The sequence below is a fragment of the Centropristis striata genome, chromosome 16, assembly GCF_030273125.1.
Source record: "Centropristis striata isolate RG_2023a ecotype Rhode Island chromosome 16, C.striata_1.0, whole genome shotgun sequence".
NCBI lineage: Eukaryota > Metazoa > Chordata > Actinopteri > Perciformes > Serranidae > Centropristis > Centropristis striata.
The window spans coordinates 35,985,967-36,004,842 of NC_081532.1; the positions used below are offsets into that span (position 1 = coordinate 35,985,967).

General features: G+C 36.8%; 1 protein-coding gene across 2 annotated transcripts in view; it reads left to right on the top strand.

Moving 5' to 3' along the window:
- The first annotated feature begins 270 nt into the window (after window positions 1-270).
- Window positions 271-18,876, top strand: part of apoba (apolipoprotein Ba) — a 39,026-nt gene continuing 20,420 nt past the window's right edge. For both annotated transcript variants that reach the window (XM_059353049.1, XM_059353050.1), the window contains exons 1-16: window positions 271-396; window positions 3,259-3,294; window positions 4,961-5,058; window positions 5,156-5,298; window positions 6,581-6,728; window positions 7,512-7,664; window positions 8,920-9,044; window positions 9,891-9,967; window positions 10,694-11,144; window positions 11,903-12,047; window positions 12,135-12,281; window positions 13,001-13,212; window positions 15,455-15,662; window positions 15,752-15,922; window positions 16,785-16,988; window positions 17,618-17,785. In XM_059353049.1, coding sequence (XP_059209032.1) covers window positions 339-396; window positions 3,259-3,294; window positions 4,961-5,058; window positions 5,156-5,298; window positions 6,581-6,728; window positions 7,512-7,664; window positions 8,920-9,044; window positions 9,891-9,967; window positions 10,694-11,144; window positions 11,903-12,047; window positions 12,135-12,281; window positions 13,001-13,212; window positions 15,455-15,662; window positions 15,752-15,922; window positions 16,785-16,988; window positions 17,618-17,785 — 2,544 coding nt within the window. In that variant the 5' untranslated portion in view covers window positions 271-338. The remainder of the gene's footprint in view (window positions 397-3,258; window positions 3,295-4,960; window positions 5,059-5,155; window positions 5,299-6,580; window positions 6,729-7,511; window positions 7,665-8,919; window positions 9,045-9,890; window positions 9,968-10,693; window positions 11,145-11,902; window positions 12,048-12,134; window positions 12,282-13,000; window positions 13,213-15,454; window positions 15,663-15,751; window positions 15,923-16,784; window positions 16,989-17,617; window positions 17,786-18,876) is intronic.

Here is an 18,876-nt window from a genome sequence, read left to right on the forward strand (position 1 = left end):
GTCTTTTTTTGATAATTTTCTGGCCAATTTGTGTCTTTTTTGGTCATTTTGTTTCTTTTTTTGGGTAATCTGAACTGTGCGTGTGATATTGTGTTCAGTGAGAAATTGTACTTTGAAACAACTAGCCAGGTTTAGCTGTGTGTGTGTGTGTGTGTGTGTGTGTGTGTGTGTGTGTGTGTGTGTGTGTGTGTGTGTGGCTCCTCCAGGTTTAGGGGAGGGGGAGCTATAAAAGACCTGGGTAGAGGTGTTTCTGTAGAAGTTCTACTGAGAGCTTTAGAACACAGAGTTAATGTCTAGAGACACATGTTTTAATAAATAAATTAGCCTTTTCTTTAGCCATGATGGCTAACAGCAAGCTCTGTCTGTTACTGCTGCTGACCACATACACACTGGCTCGTAAGTAGAATCCTTTTTATTAACAGTGATTGATTACAGTTTGTTATTGCATTTTTGTATACGTTGTCTTGGTAACACTTTACAATAACCATCTAAGTTATGTTTATAGATGTTTACAACCATTTTCTTAAAGCTATATAAATCAATAAACATAATTAATTAGTATTGAATTGTTTTTTAATGGTAAAGTAACTATAAACTTACATTAATAAACTATCTATTTACCATTTATACATTTTGATTTAACATTAATAAACTATCTATTTACCATTTATACATTTTTGATTTAACATTAATAAACTATCTATTTACCATTTATAAATGATGGTTATTGTAAGGTGTTACCATTGTCTTTTTTGAACAAACTATGATGTGAAGTAGTTGGTAACACTTTACAATAACCATCATTTATAAATGGTTAATAGATAGTTTATTAATGTTTAATCATCATTTATGAACCGTATATAGGCCATTTAGAATGGTAAGTACATAATTTTTTAATGTTTAACTGACTACATCATCCATAAATGACAAATAGATGGTATATTAATGTGAGTTTATAGTTACTTTATCATTAACAAACAATTAAATTATAATTATTAGTATATTAACAGTTTAAGTTGCACTCATTTTAACATTTTTTACACCATATTAAGTTTGTTAATGATTTAGAAAAGATTCATATACATTTTAGAAATTGGTTGAAATTATTTAAAGATTAAATATGTGGTAAATGGTTAATAATTGGTTTATAAACCATCTATAAACATAACTTAGTTGGTTATTGTAAAGTGTTACCAAGTTGTTCAGACATAAGTGACATTTTCTCAGCAGCCTTCAATTACTTGTCATCATAACTTTGCACACACTGTAAAACTTTTTACTGTAAAATTACAGTAAATTACTGCAGCAGTTTCTCCAGTAAGATATTGTAAAATGTACAGTACTTCTACTGTTTTATATAAACACAGGTCCGTTTACTGACAAACTGTCTCGTAGCGAAGGAAAAAAACAGCGTGACGTTTAAATGTTTCACTCTGAATGATGTAACAACTAATCCATTTAAACTCTATATTTAATTAGGATTACTGGGATTGGAACACATTGTGATTATTTCAGCCCAGACAAAAAATAAATCAAATAAAACTTTTCTTCTTTTCCAAAATAACGGCTTTATTTTCCAGACATGCTACACTGTAAAAAAAAAAAAAACTGTTGTTTTTACGGTAAAAAAACAGCAGCTGTGGTTGCCAAAACTTTACCGTAATAAATACTGTAGAAATGTTTGTAATACAACGGCAAAAAGATATTAGCACTGTTGATTTCATGTTTAAGATTGCCATTTTTTTCAGTTTTTTACCATATAAATAAAAAGTTTTTCCATCAAAAGAAATGCAGTTTTGCCATATAATTGACCAGAAAATACTTCATAAATGCTGCATAAATTAAAGATTTTACCATTAAATATTACAATATATTTTTGTTAGAGATATGGTGTTTAGTACATTTAACAGCTAGAAAAAGTATTTTTACAAAAAAATAAATGCAAAAATGATGGCTTGTATATATATTACAGTATATCAAACACGGTGCCAGTGAATTTTACAGTAATGTTGGTTTTTTTTTTAAACAACAAAACTGTAAAAAAAATACTGTTTAGGCTGATATATACATTTACGGTGTTTCATTGTTACTGAAACTGAATTAACTCATTTACCATTTTACGGTCTTTTACTGTCGTGGTTTAGCAGTTTTTCACTGTAAAATCTATAGACTTTTCTTACAGTGTAGGCTGAAAACAGTAAATTCCTGTAAAAATATAATTTTGACCGTAGGAATGCCTGAGAAATCATGAAAACCCACAATGCATTGTTTTCACAGCAACATGCTGCACAATCATAATACAACAAGTTACTGTTAGAATCTGACTGTAAATTTACTTCTAACAGTATAACTGTGCTGTGTTGAAGTGTCCCTGTAAGTCATGACTTTGAGCTCGCATGAATAATACCAGGACCCTGAAACTCAACATGCAAATCTGCACCTTGCACCTTCTTTGTTTATGTCAAAATTAATTCTGTGACAAAGACTTATACAGGTGTGATATTTATAAGTCTTGCAATTTTGCATACAAGCTCACTGTCCTGGTTTACTGTGGCATCAATAAACATCAATAATTTGACCTGCTACACTGCAAAAAAGGTGTTTAGTCTAAAAACAAGATAAAAAGACTAAATCTGAGGGAAATGATCTTGCTGCATGGACAGATAATTTACCTTGACAAGATTTATTAAATTAAGATTATTAAATCTAGAAATAAGCATGTTGAACGCTTAAAATAAGAAATTAACTCTTAAAACAAGATACATTTTCTAACACTTCTAAATATAAGGTTTTTTTTTTATCTTGATAAGAAACTAATAATTTGCAGTGTATTTAATCCATTACAGATAGTAATGATAGTTTTCATTCAATTTTTAAATTGACATTTCATAAAATGAAATGTTTACTACTCTGCTTACACCATACCATTCTTGGTTTAAAAAATACATTGAACAAATATCCTTACATGGTCATTAAACATGTTTTTATTGAATTAGTAATTCAGTTGTTGCTCAAATTGCAGTTTACAGAAGAACATGAATAACAGCAACAACAACAAAAATAAAAAAATGGAGAAAAAGATAGAGAGTCCCACCCTGTCTCCCTTAATTATCTATCAGCAGTATTTCACTATAAGCTGCAAAAAAAAAGATAAATAATGGTTGCTAAAGCTGGAAATGAGCTCTATGTTAATGTGTTCAGTTTACACTAACATTTGATTCATTCCTATGAATATTCTGAACTCTTTTTGTGTTACAGGTGAAAGTGACAATGACCAAACGTCAACATGTCTCTGTGAGTACACATGACATTAAATATTCATATACTTGATCAAGAAAACCTTTAAAACCTTGGAGAACCTGATAATGTAATAAATTACCGGTAATGTAATAAAAATCTGCACTTGAGTCCATTGAAAGTTTGATAAAACCTGATAATGTAATAACTTCCCGATAATGTAATAAAGAGCATTTCCCAATAATGTAATACACTTTTTACCAATAATGTAATAAAGTATAACACCAAGCACCTTTAGATCTCAAGAAGCTGTTGTAGTAATGGGTGGTCTGCTGTTACATTATTACAATATTGGGGAATTATTACATTATCAGGACTTGTGAAGTGAAGGCTAACCTGATAATGTAATAACCTCCCGTTAATGTTATTCTTTATTACATTATTGGTAAAAAAGTGTATTACATTATTGGGAAAATGCACTTTATTACATTATCAGGAAGTTATTACATTATCAGGTTTTATTACATTTTCAATGGACTCAAGTGCAGATTTTTATTACATTATCGGGGTTATTACATTATTGGGAAGTTATTACATTATCAAGTTTTATTACATGGGGTGATTACATTATCTGGGTTATTACATTATCAGGTTTTATTACATTTTCAATGGACTCAAGTGCAGATTTTTATTACATTATCGGGAATTTATTACATTATCAGGTTCTACAAGCCTTCAAAATAATGTTCTCTGTACTATTTTGGTAAAATGGAAAATGAGTGATACAGAAAGCTGTTGTTGTTTTTAAAGCGTTGATTGATGAATTGATGCTGTTTCAACACGGTGGACTTTGCCGGCTCCTCTGAGGGTCGCCACAGTTTGTGTATCTGGGACAGTTTGTGTTGACATTGCATAGGGGACAATGTTGTTGCAAACAGACACATTGACCTGCAAACAGATCAATGGTTGCTGTGCTGAGCTCACAAACACATGACCCATTTCTAGAGATATCAGAGGAGCTGATGGACTCCTGCTGCTCTCCATCATTAATTACACCACACTGCAAAAAAGACAACTTGTATTTTTTGGCCTAAAACAGTGATTTAAGTTTATACAACTTGGTTGTTTAGCTCCACGCTCATTTAAACTTGCTGCAATTTTTTTTCAACGCGGCTCAAAATATTATAACATTTTCCAACTTATGTGCTTCCTGCCTCTGATCCTGAGCCTTCATCATCCTCTTTGATATTAAAAGTGGAAGCTTGTTCATAACTTTGTTGCATTATATTGAAACTGTGTTCAGATCAATTCAAATGCGAGACCGCATTGTTGTGATGGTGATTATTTTATTATATGTGTGTTCTCATTTGAGCATGATTAAACATGCTGCCTTTAATATTGCGATAAAAAAACTTATTGGATTTTGATTGTTTTGAAGGTGTGGGGGATCGGGGGTGCATCAACCCGTTGGGACGTAGAAGGAGGTGCACGGCTAAAAAAGTTTGTGAACCGCTGTGGTAGACTCATTTAGACTCAGTAAGCTGTGGCTCTTTGGTTAGTAAAGGTGCAGAGCCCTGCTTTAGACCGTGTTGTGCATCCAAAGATAGTGTTGGTGAAAAGTTGTGGCCCCTCCAGCATTTAAGCTGCTCCTCCCTGGTTTAGTACATCAGGAACAACGATCTAAGAGTCACTGTAACCATGTGAAACCATCTCCTTACTGCAGTGGCGTCCAGATTCAAGACGTATAAGAGATATATCTACCAGTACAGCAGCGAGAGCAGGAACGGAGCGGGAGCTGCCAGATTCACCGTCTCCTGTCAGGTACAGGATGTTATTGACCCACTTCATCAGGTCACCTGGAAACACAATGTTCCTGTCTGACTTCTCTACATTGACCCGATGCTTTACGTATCTGTAGGTAGAGATCGAAGTCCCCCAGCCATGCAGGTTCATCATGCAGACCAGGAACTGTGCTCTGAGTGATGTCATCATGGACGCCCAGGGCGAGCTGGTCTCCAGGCCGGCCCCCCGCTCTGAGGACTTCCAGGCTGCTATGGAACAGTTAGTGCAAAACATTCTGCATATGAACTTCTACTGTCACCATACTAACATATTCCATACTCCATACCACCAGGATAAAAACAAAGACCCCAAAATTGAACAGAAATATTTTTATTAACAAGAAAAATGCAACATGTTAAAATTAACAGAACCACAGGTTAAATATTTATAACAAAAATGAAATATGAAAATATTTATAACAAAAAACGATAAGATAAGATAAGATAAGATAAAATAAAATAAGATAAAAAGATATACATAATATTAATGAAAGACAACTCCTTTTCTTTATTGACAGCAGCATCCTGCAGACATTGTAAAGAGAACTGTTATAATAATAATAATAATAATAATAATAATAATGTTTAGCTTGCAAGTTACAAGACAGGGACATATAGACACAAAATGTGTCTGTAATCTTTTCTCACAGTCAAGGTTAACCCTCTGGAGTCCTTCTGCTGTCAGCTTCCCTCTAAAGTTTTGGCTTTTCTACAAGTTTCCATGTCCCATTATCACATCAACTCTTTTTCAGCAAAGGTTAAAACTACCTCGACCAAGTCTAACATGATTTTAAGTTTTTGAAGATTTTTTTTTTATTTTGCAGTGTGCATTCAGTATTTCAATGCATTTTTAATGCAATCTTTTGTGTTTAATGTTTTTTGTGTGTTTTTATGTGTTTTTTGTAATTTCTGTGTTTTTTGTAATTTTTTGTGTGTTTTTTGTAATTTTTTGTGTGTTTTTTGCAATTTTTTGTGCGTTTGTGTCTTTATGTGTGTTTTTTGTAAAAAAAATTATGTCATTTTATGTGTTTTTTATGTGTTTTGTGTAAAAAAAAATGTGTCTGTTTTCTGTGTGGTTTAGTGTGTTTTTATGTGTTTTTTTGTAATTTTATTGTTTTTCGTGTGTTTTTTGAATTTTTATGTGTGTTCAAAATGTTGATCCAGTAAGTCAAAATGAAAAAATAATAATCAGCTCATATAGGTGAGGTTGTACTGAAAACAATGATACCAACGGGGCATGGTGAACACTTTTTATCCAGGCAGAATGAACATGAGTCTAAAACCAACAGAATAGCCTCAGACTCCAAATAATAATAATAATAATAATAATAATAATAATAATAATAAAATAAAAGGCTTAATAGAAAAATCAGGACAAGGATGTTTCTCAGAATAAAAGCCCCATTAAGTAACTCCATCTTAATAGAAAGTTAAGGATGTGACATCTTTCTGGCATAAACAAGGTGTGATCCAACACTGAACTGGTCTGTTTCATTAATCAGGAACCCTCTGAAGTTCTCTGTGGAGGACGTGACCAGGGTCCAGCTGTACCCAGAGCCAGACGAGCCGGTCAACATCCTGAACATGAAGAGAGGAATCATCTCAGCTCTCATGGTGCCGATCAGAGAGGACGAAGAGAAAAGCCTCATGGTGAGAACCTTCACAGCCACTAAGAGGCTTCTCTTCAAATCTGGAAAACAGAACCAGGACCTGAAACACAGCCAGTCAGCGCATCCATGCTAAAATGATGTCATTTTATTAAAACCAGATCTCTGCTTTGTGAAACATTTTTCAGAAGAACTGATTGAAATGTGAAAACGAAGAACGAGTCTCCAATAACACCAGAAAAAGTCACTGGATTTGTCTCCAGTCGCTTTTTTTGAAATAGTCTCTAAGGGCGTCTGAAAAGTCGATAAATTTAGCAACAAAGTGGCTAAGTTGTGAACACTGCTTCGCTGGCTTTTACAAATGTCGCGTGTTGTTGTTGTCGTGCAGAGTACTACGTCACATCCTGCTTAGTGTTCTGTCCAATCAGCAACCAGGCTTTTCTTAGAATGTGTTAGGTTAGATATGCAGGAAAATGGAAATATTGCAGACGATCAGGTTAATTTAATTGTGGCGGCCAAAATCGTGATCACGATTACAATTTGATTGATTGTGCAGCCCTGATAGACATGGCCATTATTAATTTTAGGGTTAGGGTTCGTGCTTAGTGTCTTCTGGTGTAACTGACTGATTGATTACAATGTTGAGACTGTCAACATCAGTAAATTTCAGATATGACAAAAACATTCAATGGCAGGTGAGAGTGACTCAGTATGGCATACATTATATAACAAGTCATCAAAATATGAGATGAAGAGGGAAAAGGAACCAGAGATGGTTAGTATCATGAACTAAAGCCCTCATTTGCTCTTTTGTTCTTTCTTCCAGAGCTCGGTGCACGGTGTGTGTCTGACAGACTCGGTGGTGAATGTGAGGAGAGATATAGCTACTGATGTGACTCTGAGCAGAGATCTGTCCCAGTGTGACCAGTTCTACAGCAGACAGGGAGCCAGCAGCCCTCTGGCCCTGCTGCAGAGACTGGTGAGATATCACAAGCTTCTCACTCAATACTGACTTTATTTCTTCATCTAAAATATGATGCCTGTTTATAAAAAAAAAAGGAGTTGCTTTGAGAAGAGTTCTAAAAACACAATATGACAAAATTCGTGGCTATTCCATGGATATTTGTTCCTATTGGTTTGTTCCAAGTCACGTGACTTTCAAGGTCCCGGTGGTCAGAACAAAAAACATGGCGGACAGTTCTCTCATTTTTAATGAAAAAATCAATATTTTGACTTAGTTTCTGCATAAAAATGGATTTTGATCACATTTCTAGCGAGAAATATATGTTTTATTTTCTAAATATTCCCTCAGTGAATGTACATAATCACTTTGTATGTTGGAATAGCCACGGGATATGACTGGCATTAACTTGCATTGTAGCCAAATCCGTGTCAGTTTCACGGAAATTTGAGTTAAGCGAATCCGTGGCTATTCCACGGATCCCTGTGAGAGCAGGTTGTTCCTGGAAGGCACCTTGCTGACTGCTCCACTGGGGAGATCTCACCAGTTGAGGAAATGACATTACATGTGCTGACTGGTGAACTTCTGCATGTTTAAACTAAAAACACTTCAAACAACATTTTGGCAATATCAACACCAGCTGCTTTCTCATGGAGCAGCCATTACTGGCGAGCAGCAAACTGTATTTTTCATCATCATCTATAGCAGCTATTCTCAAGCTTGGGGTCGGGACCCCAATTGGGGTCGCGAGATGATTTCTGGGGGTCGCCAAATCATTTTGGAAGTCAGCTCTGTCTCCACTGTGTTAAAGTGTTCATGTGTTCATGTGTTTTAGTCTTTTTGGTCTTTTTTTTTTTTTTTTTGGTCATACTGTGTCTTTTTTTGATAATTTTCTGGTCAATTTGTGTATTTTTTTGGTAATTTTGTTTCCTTTTTTTGTAATTTTGTGTCTTTTTTGGTAATTTTTTTTCTTTTTTGTGTCATTTTGTGTCTCTTTTTTTTGGTCATTTTCAGTCTTTTTTGGTCATTTTGTTTCTTTTTTGGGTGATCTGAACTGTGTGTGTGAGATTGTGTTCAGTGAGTGGGGGTCGTGGACAACATGCATGTTAAATTGGGGGTCGCGACTCAAAAAGGTTGAGAACTACTGGTCTAAAGCAGTTGCAGAGCAAACAGAAATGTTGAGTTTATCAGTCTACATATGAACAATGTTAGATCTGATCTCTGTGTAGAAATGATTGATGGATGAAGTCCAGTCTGTATTGTCTGTTCCCAGCACCAGCCCATGTCTAAACTGGTTTCCAGCACTCAGCACTGTAACTACCAGTTTGATAACAAAGGGAAACACATCACAGCCGCCACGTGCTCAGAGAACCACGCCTACCGGCCGTTCTCACACCAGTAAGTCATCATCTCACTGCACATTTATATGCTGCATTGTCTTTAAATATACTGTATTATAGTTTAATTTATCCACATCTCATTAATTGTAATATTGTTTTTGCCAGCACTTATCCTTCTAATTTACATAAATTATTAATCACACAAAATAAATTTGTCTCCATCTGCCCCTCTGTTTAAGAAACTTCATATATCTTCTCTACGATATTAATATACTTCAATCATGCATATTTATTTATAAATATATTCATATTTCCCACCTGCTGTCCGAATCTTTTCATGAATTCTTTACAGTTAACTCTCAGCTCCATTCTTTCAACACAAGACTCTGATAAACTTCATCTACACATACGCAGTTTTCTTTTGCTTACAGAGGCTCCATACTTTGTAATAATCATCTTCATCCCTCAATAATTTTAAGTTCAGACTGAAAGCTTCCCTGTTAAATCAATAATCCTAATAGTTTATTTTCCAGTCTAGTTGTCATTGGATCATTATCTCGTATACATGCTCATACACTCATATACTCAAATAAAAATTATTTTACCTTTATACACACCCATGGTTTTATTTCTGACTTGTTTGTGTGTGTGCTATATAATTGCACGTGTATTTCTTTCTTTTTGTTGTTATTTGTTGTTGCTTTCTCTCATTGTTGTTGATTAATTTTGTTTCTTGGGGAGGTGCTGTTTATGAGCCCATATAGGTTTTTTAACCTCTCCCACATTTACTATTATTGTTTCATTTCTGTTTTTTGTAATTGGCTTTTCTTACAGTGCTAATAAATTAATTAATTAATTAATTAATACATAAATTCTGCATCATCTTCTATAATCTGCCTTGCAGGGACGATGGGATAACATTGGAAGTGACCCAACATCTCCGCTTAATCAGCTCCAAAAGGATCAACAACAGAGAATTTGGTGAGTCACTTCAGGTCTGCCATGTTCACTTCATCTCTTACTGGGAAATTTCTTTTTTTCTTTTCGAACCGAAAAAAACCCAAAATGTGTTAAAAATGTTATAATGAGTGCAAAACTATTCATAAACTAATAATTATAATGTAATTGTTTGTTAATGGTAAAGTAACAACTTACATTAATATACCATATATTTTGCATTTATAAATTTACCATTCTAAATGGCCTATATACGGTTTATAAATGATGATTAAACTTTAATAAACTATCTGTTTACCATTTATAAATGATGGTTATTGTAAAGTGTTACCAAAATTTTCTTTGAATATTCAACCTGGTCTCACAGGAATCCGTGGAATAGCCACGGAATCACTCAAATTTCCGTGAAACTGACACGGATTTGGCTACAATGCAAGTTAATGCCAGTTATATCCCGTGGCTATTCCAACATACAAAGTGATTATGTACATTCACTGAGTGAATATTTAGAAAATAAAACATATATTTCTCGCTAGAAATGTGATCAAAATCCATTTTTATGCAGAAACTAAGTCAAAATATTGATTTTTTTCACTAAAATGAGAGAACTGTCCGCCATGTTTTTTGTTCTGACCGCCGGGACCTTGAAAGTCACGTGACTTGGAACAAACCAATAGGAACAAATATCCATGGAATAGCCACGGGATATGATTCCTGTGAGACCAGGTTCTAAAATATGTGTTTCCATAGATGTGAACCCCAGACAGAGCAAGCCGCTCCACTTTGAAGCCCCTGATGATAAAGCTGAGATGAAGGACTCTGTTCTGAGGACCCTCCAGGACCTCCTGGCCTTATCCAGCACAGACCAGGGCCAGCAGAGGACCAGCCTCTTCCATCAGCTGGTCTCCAGCCTGCGGGTCCTGAGGAACCAGACCCTGAGCCAGCTGGTCCCGGAGATGTTGGAGATGTCGGGCTGGCTCACCTGGCAGGCCCTGTTCCAGTGTGGGACCCCAGAGTGCACCAGCTCCATCCTGCAGGTTATCAGGACCATGGATGGCGTGTCCCTGGAGGTGGACGCTCTGGTCTACGGGCTGAGCCTGCAGGCCGACCCCGACGCCACCCGGGTCAGAGACCTGCTCAGCATGGCTCAGTACAGACAGAGCAGGGCCATCCTGTACGCTCTAGCCAACACGGTCAAGAAGTAAGTCACATGTTAGTTTGGGCCTCAAAACTCTGATAGCTGTGTTTAAAATACCCCTATATAGTTACTTTTAGACCGATTACATTTTATGAAAGCAAAGCAAGACATAAAACATTTTTATGTCCTACTTTGTAACTGCTATAGACAATCACTAAATGGAAACAGTAGCCTTGTTTCCATCAACAAATTCATATACGCATTTGGAAGATTTGCATGAAAAAAAGCTTGAAAGCTTGAAAACATCAAAAGTCGAAAAACAAAACTGTAGATAATCACTTGAGGTGATTGCGATGGATTTTTGAAGTTCTGACGTAGTGAACACTTAACTCATGACTGATTAGCTGTTTGCTCCCTGTAGAACCTGATAATGTAATAAAAATCTGCACTTGACTCCACTGAAAATGTAATAAAACCTGATAATGTAATAACCAGAAGGCCAAAGTTGTCCGATTAGCAACCTCAATCTCTTCTTCTTCTGTTTTCTTTCTCTCATATCTCCTTCTACTCTTTACTGATGAACTAGCCTACAGCAAAACATTATCATCTTCTGACAAAAGTACTTTTATGCAGCTTTGTTTATTTGATCTAAACTAGTTGACGTCCCTAATTTGCATTTTATTTGATGCAACATTTCAAACATTTTCTTCAAAATTTGATTGGACTTTAAAGTAAACACGGCTACTGTCAAATGTAACATTCTAACACAGTCTCCATCCAGACTAGGCCGTCTGATAACATCTTCTCTGTTTCTGACCCAGGTTTCATAAATCAGAGGTCACTCCAGTTGTCACAGATGTGTCAAACTTCATGGAAACACTGTTAAACGGCTGCTCGGGAGAAATCCCTGATACTGACCCAGAGTTCCCCACTAAGCCTGAAGAGATGGCCTTCCTTGTGCTGAAGGTAGTAACCATTCATGGATCTAAAGGACTTTCTTGGACCGAGCCAGCAAACCAAACTGGCTAATCCTTTATTTTCCCTTACGTCCAGGTTGTTGGGGTCATGGGTCGAGCCATGCAAGCTGTCAGCCCCCGTCTGCTGTCCTCCGTTTTACAGTGCGCTAAGAAGACAGACATCCCATTATTAAACCAGAAGGCAGCTATACAGGCCTTCAGGCTGATGGATATAAACGATGAGGTACAACTACTTCACACAAACACACACTACCCGTCAAAAGTTTTAGAACACACCAACTTTTCCAGAATTTAATTGAAAATGATGCAGTTTAATGTCTCAGTGTACTCTGAAATTAATGCACATTTGCAACATTTAAAATTCTTTATTGAGCATGATAGTGTTTTGAAAGTAAAAAAAAGGTTCAAAATCACATTTTATGTTGGACTAAAGGACTAAAAAAAGACAAAAAATGACTTAAAAAAAGACACAAAATGACCAAAAAAGACACAAAATGACCAAAAAAGACACAAAATGCCCAAAAAAAGACACAAAATGATTTACAAAGACATGAAAAGAATTCAAAAATGGACAAAATAGCCCAAGACTCCATAGAGTTAAGTTGTTAACCCATTTCTTGTTCCCTGAAAAAGGCCTACTTGTATAATTCTGAAATGTACATTATTTTCCAGTTTTGGTTAAGCTTACCTTTTTTTATTTACCTCTGGCAGTTCACCACTTACCTTTGGACCCTTTCAAGCTGTTCATTTGACTTGAACTGCTTGAATTTCAATAAAAAACTGGAAAAATTGGGGTGTTCTAAAACTTTTGACCGGTAGTGTATATATTACACATTGTCATTGTAGGGTGATGATGAGCAAGGCATTTGATCTGTGTTTTAACCAACTCTCTTAACAAGTGTACAGTTTGGAAGTTGTCATTTAAAATGTGGTCAACCACAGGTCAGAAACGTTTTGATGGAGTTGTACCAGGATGCTCAGAGCCCTGTTGAGAAACGTCTAGCAGCCTACCTGATCCTGATGAAAAACCCGGATCAAGCCCTGGTTAGAGACATTCTGAACAGTTTGGAGAATGAGAGGGATGAGCAGCTCAAGAGCTTTGTGGTCTCACACCTGAAAAACATCTGCAACTCTGGGGAGCCACAGATGCATCAGTAAGTAATTGGCCAACACTGACAGTTAATTGACTTTGCAATCATGTTTATAGCACACACACACGTCTGCTGTTGTGATAAAAGATTAGAAAATGTATCACAGATATCTTACCATATTTCCTCTAATAGTAGTTCTATTAATAAAAAATCAGTTTGGGACCCGGCTAATAATAGGGGCAGGCTATTATTTGAAGGAGGCTTTTATTAAAAAAATAAAATCAGAGCAGCTCTGACCGGCACTTTTTAGAGTGTTTTACACAGCGCATCGTAGCCAGTTACCAGGATGTCGGCCATATTGGAAGTACTGGGATGTAAACAAACAATGAACAGCTGAATGTTCATTTGAAGCAGGATTTAAAATGTCTAAACTAGTAAAAAGCCCAGAAGAACGTGTGTAAACGGCTGGACTTTATAATATCAAAACAGGGCTAAAGGTGAATATTGATCTTACATGTATAAGATGGCAACAAAAATAAGTGAATGCTCATTTTGCTATGTTTCTGTTGGACATTGACAATTTCCAGATTAACAGGCTGATTGTATATGAAATGGGATGTTTAAAATTAAAAAAAATACGATAACTAAATGTTAAGCTGTACCCACTGACTGCATAATAATAGATGTAGTCATCATTAGTTTGCTCTTGCTACTTTCATGCTAAAGTCACAGATACGCAAACACAAGCAGCTGCGGAGGCGATCTATGGGCCGTAGAGGATGTGGCTGCAGACATCAGTGTGCTGGTTTGTCTGTATGGTTAACATGGTTGAATTCCATGAGATGCAAAGAGGCAAAATTTGCTTCACCGCCAGAAGCAAATGTATTCACAATCAGTTCTCAGTTGGGCATTTAAGCTATCACAATCTTGGTTTAAAGCTATCACTATTTAGTTTTTTGCAAATGGTCCATCAGGAGCAATAATTGAGGAGCTAGATAATGGCAGACAGGAAACAACAGAGCTGACTGAAGGTCAGGAAGTGGTGCAGCTGTGCATAAAGCCAATTGTAGTTTATAAGTGGTTGACAAGTGGTGATTTTAGCGTTCTTGTACATCTGTCTTAAAGTGTAAGGGATACTGGAGCTTGGTTGGGGTGGTGGGACTGCCTGCGGTGGGCTCCGGAAAAATTTCCCTTATTTTTAAATCCAAAACAGACGAGACGAGTCATCTGAATCTGATATATTAGGGCAGTGGTTCCCAACCTTTTCCTTGAGGGACCCACATTTTTAACATTGTAAACTTCTGTCAATTATTTAAATGATTAATGGATTAGTTGTTTGTTCAATAAAATGTATAAAAATATCAATCAGTGTTTCCAAACCACAAGATGACGTCCTCAAATCTCTTGTTTTGTCCACAAACCAAAGAGATATTCAGTTTATTGTCATAAAGGAACAAAGAAACCAGAAATATTCACATTGAAGAAGCTGAAATGAGAGAATTTGGACTTATTGTCTTTAAAAAACTGCTAAAACCAATTATTCGATCATCAAAATAGTTGACGATTAATTTAATAATCGATTATTGTTCGATTAATCGAATAATTGTTGCAGCTCTAGATGTTACACACGCCCTTATTCTTGCGATAAAGTCTATTTTTAAACTTTTCTATAGTATTTTTTTTTATTTAAATAAATCAATAAATGTTTAATTTATTTAGTTGTTTTTGTCACACTAATGAATAAAATGCTGACTGATCTATATTTAACACATTAGATTTATTTCATCCCTTAAAATCAGGAGGGCTTCGTGACCCCCTGTGGGTCTTTGGCGCCCCCTGGGGGGTCGGGCCCCCCGGTTGGGAATCACTGTATTAGGGCATGGTATTTAAATGACGCTTGTTCCAAGCCGCCACATTTATCAACAGCCGATCATTCTCACGCTGTGATTGGCGAGAAATGATCGTTTGATAATTGATTTGATATTTTGATAAGTCGTAAAACGAAATATACACTCAGATCTGCGCTCGTTTCTGCACTCGTTTGATAAATGAGGGCCAATGTGAGTAAAATTCTGGTACAAGCTGTCAGCATAAAGGCAGACTGAATTTGAATAATTGGGATTTTAATTGAAGCCCACGTTAGCATGTAAGACAGTGATGATTAAAATATTATGGTGCAAGAACAAATTGCAGTAAGAGACAGCTTTTGGCCTATCGCCTTTTGATTTGAGAATTTTTTTTCTAATGTTTTGAAACTGTGTTGTAAATACATACTTTACAATCTCTTTTATTTTCCTTATTGAAGGTTAAGGCAATACATTGAGCTGGCCTTGAAAGATGAGCCATCACCCACGAGCAAGGTATTTAATGGCATGTCAAGCAACTACAGGATAGATTCTCCCGTGGGTAAAGTGCAAAGCTCCATAATCTTCGATGCTACCGACACATTACCCAAGGAGATGATGCTGGAGACCACTCTAAAGGTGTTTGACTACAACTATGACATCTTTGAGGTATGTTTTCAATCGCATATTTGTTTTATGTGATAAAAATACAAAGCTTTGTGAATATTTTTTAAACATTCAAAATCTCCCTCTTCAAGGTGGGTGTTGAGGGAACGGGATTTGAACCAACAATTGATGCTCTCTTTGGAGACGGGGGTTTCTTCCCCGACTCCATCTCCAAAGTGATGTACTGGACAGCTGACAAAGCCAGCATGCTGAGAGGGGTTTTGGAGAAACTTGTCCCTGAAAGAGACCGAATGAAGAGACAGGTGAAATACTTTTTGGACACAGCATTTGTATTGTGTTTGTATATGGCCCCGTTTACACGAGGACGGTCTGAACAGAAGACGCAAAAGTGGCGTCGCGTCTTCACTTTTTATTCCTCGTTTAGACGAGCGTTTTCAGGAGGAAATCTGCTGCATACGGTGATCTAAAGTGTGTGAAATGTGATTGTATGCAGCCAGGCGGCATCACTTAAAGCCATAAGAGCATCTTTGGGCATGCAGAAGTTTTCACGCCACACATTTTCATCAGCTACTCCTTCCACAAAGTTCTCCTCCATCACTAGATCTCCCAGGTCTCGTTCACAGCCGTCTGGCTCCTCCCACCAATCGCTGCATCCAGAATGTGATGGAGGTAATTCCAGATCCTTCTCTGTTCACTAATACTATCTGTACATATCCTGGACATTTGGTGGAAAGACTCCTGGAAGTTTATTAGAGCTGCCAGAGCAGCTTGAAGGTCCCACCATGGAAATAATCCCACGTTTCTTTATTTCCTGTCCTGGAGCATGTATGTGACGTAAACACATACGTGACGTGAGCAGATCAGATCAGAGTTTTGTGTCTTGTCAGTGTAGACGACACGCTACGGAGGAGAGGATCTAACTTTTACACTTTGGAGGGTGGTTTCAGATTTTTGCGTCTTTAAGCCCCCAAAACGCCGTCACCGTCTAAACGAAAGGCACTTCCCATAAAATATTTTGTCGTTTTTACCCGCGAGCGTCCTGGTGTAAACGGGGCCTTAGTGACCACATAAATATTCTGCCTCTCAAACTATATTTTTCTTGTATGGAAGCTTCCTTGCACATGTATGGTCAAAACTATACATACATTTGTAATATCTCTACAGGTTCCACAGGATCTTCTGAAAGATATCACAGAAAGTGTACGGAAGCTCATGGATGATGTGCGTTTCTCTCCAGGCCCTGAAGCCTTCGCCTATCTTCGGCTTCTGGGAGATGAGATAGGATATTTGAAGAGCGGTGACCTGACAAAGATGACTGAGACTCTGTTCATGTACTACCATGTTTTCCTCAGGGTGCTGCCTCTCAAGGTCTCAGTGTTGTTTCCTTACATGAATGCTGTAAAAGAACTAAACTAAGAAACATTTGGGTAACACTTTACTTGAAGGTATCGTCATAATAGTGACATGATACTGTCATAACTGTGACATGACACAGTCATAAACGTGTCATAAACATTATGTCAATGTCATAAACGTTTATGACTGCTGTCATTAAATGTGATTCGGTTTTTGTCATGACAAGTTGACATATTTTGTTTATGTCAAGTTGTCATGACAAAGATATTTTCTGGTAATGTCACTTTGATTAAAGTCAAGTTGTCATAATCAAGACAACCCAAGGAATGTCAACTTGTCATGACAAAAACCGAATGACACTTAATGACAGCAGTCATAAACGTTTATGACATTGACATAATGTTTATGACTATTATGACGATACCTTCAAGTAAAGTGTTACCAACATTTGTGTTCCAGACTAAGAGGGATTGTATCAGAGAACAATCTTCATCATAAAAGCTCTTCTTCTGATTTTAGCCATTTACAAATGCCACAATTTCAAAGTGGAGTCCAAAGATGTCACTGGCCATGCTTTAATACATCTGTGACTCAATTACAAGTTATGTATTCATCTGACCTGTTTGTTTTCTGTCCAACAGGCTTTTTCTGCATTGACATCTAGCACTGAAAATGAAGTATTTGCCCACTATATCTTCATGGATAATGCCTTCTCTTTACCCACTGCTGCTGGCATCCCTCTGAGGTTTTCCCTGGCTGGTGTGTTTGCACCTGGAGCCAAAGGAGGCCTGACTAAATCACCTACTAACGTAAGTTAGTTTCTCCTCGTCTAAGTTCATAAGGAAATCAAAGTGATAGTTTTATATTCATGTGGTCTCACAGAAATCCGTGGAATAGCCACGGAATCACTCAAATTTCCGTGAAACTGACACGGATTTGGCTACAATGCAAGTTAATGACAGTCATATCCCGTGGCTATTCCATGGATATTTGTTCCTATTGGTTTGTTCCAAGTCACGTGACTTTCAAGGTCCCGGCGGTCAGAACAAAAAACATGGCGGACAGTTCTCTCATTTTTAGGGAAAAATCAATATTTTGACTTATTTCTGCATAAAAATGGATTTTGATCACATTTGCAGCGAGAAATATATGTTTTATTTTCTAAATCTTCACTCAGTGAATGTACATAATCACTTTGTATGTTGGAATAGCCACGGGATATGACTGGCATTAACTTGCATTGTAGCCAAATCCGTGTCAGTTTCACGGAAATTTGAGCGAATCCGTGGCTATTCCATGGATTTTGAGTTAAGCGAAATCCGTGGCTATTTCACAGATTTCTGTGAGATCATGTTGCCCCTGTGGATTTTATTGAGTATGCTTGAAAAAGCACACCATATAAGATTCACCAGGCTTAAACCTATTTGAGTGTGCTTGAAAAAAGACCCTATATGTTATTCACCGGGCTTATTCTTCTTCCGCTGCTTCCATGTTTTTTTCCCGGTTGACTGTTTCTCCCAGAGTTTTGATCACACATACACTAAAAAGGTATCAAATCGACCGGCCCGGCCATTACAAGTGTGTTATGACTTTTCTAAGGGTTTCGGCAATCCCCCCAATGTTACCCTATGGAGAAGCTACAGTGGATGACGTCATAGCTAGAGTGGAGATCGAGAGAAAAATTTGTCAAAACATACATTTGGAAACTGCCAATCTACCGAAAAATGTAACCATACAAACGTAGGAAAATTCGTCTCCTCACTCACATTGTTCTGCTAAAGCTGTCAGAGTTATAGTTTGGGCGTAGGACGCACAGATGTGCAACCAACACACACCAACAGCCTCATAGACCCATATGGTAACAAGGCGGGAAAATTTCTGGAGGAAAGCAGAGGTACCA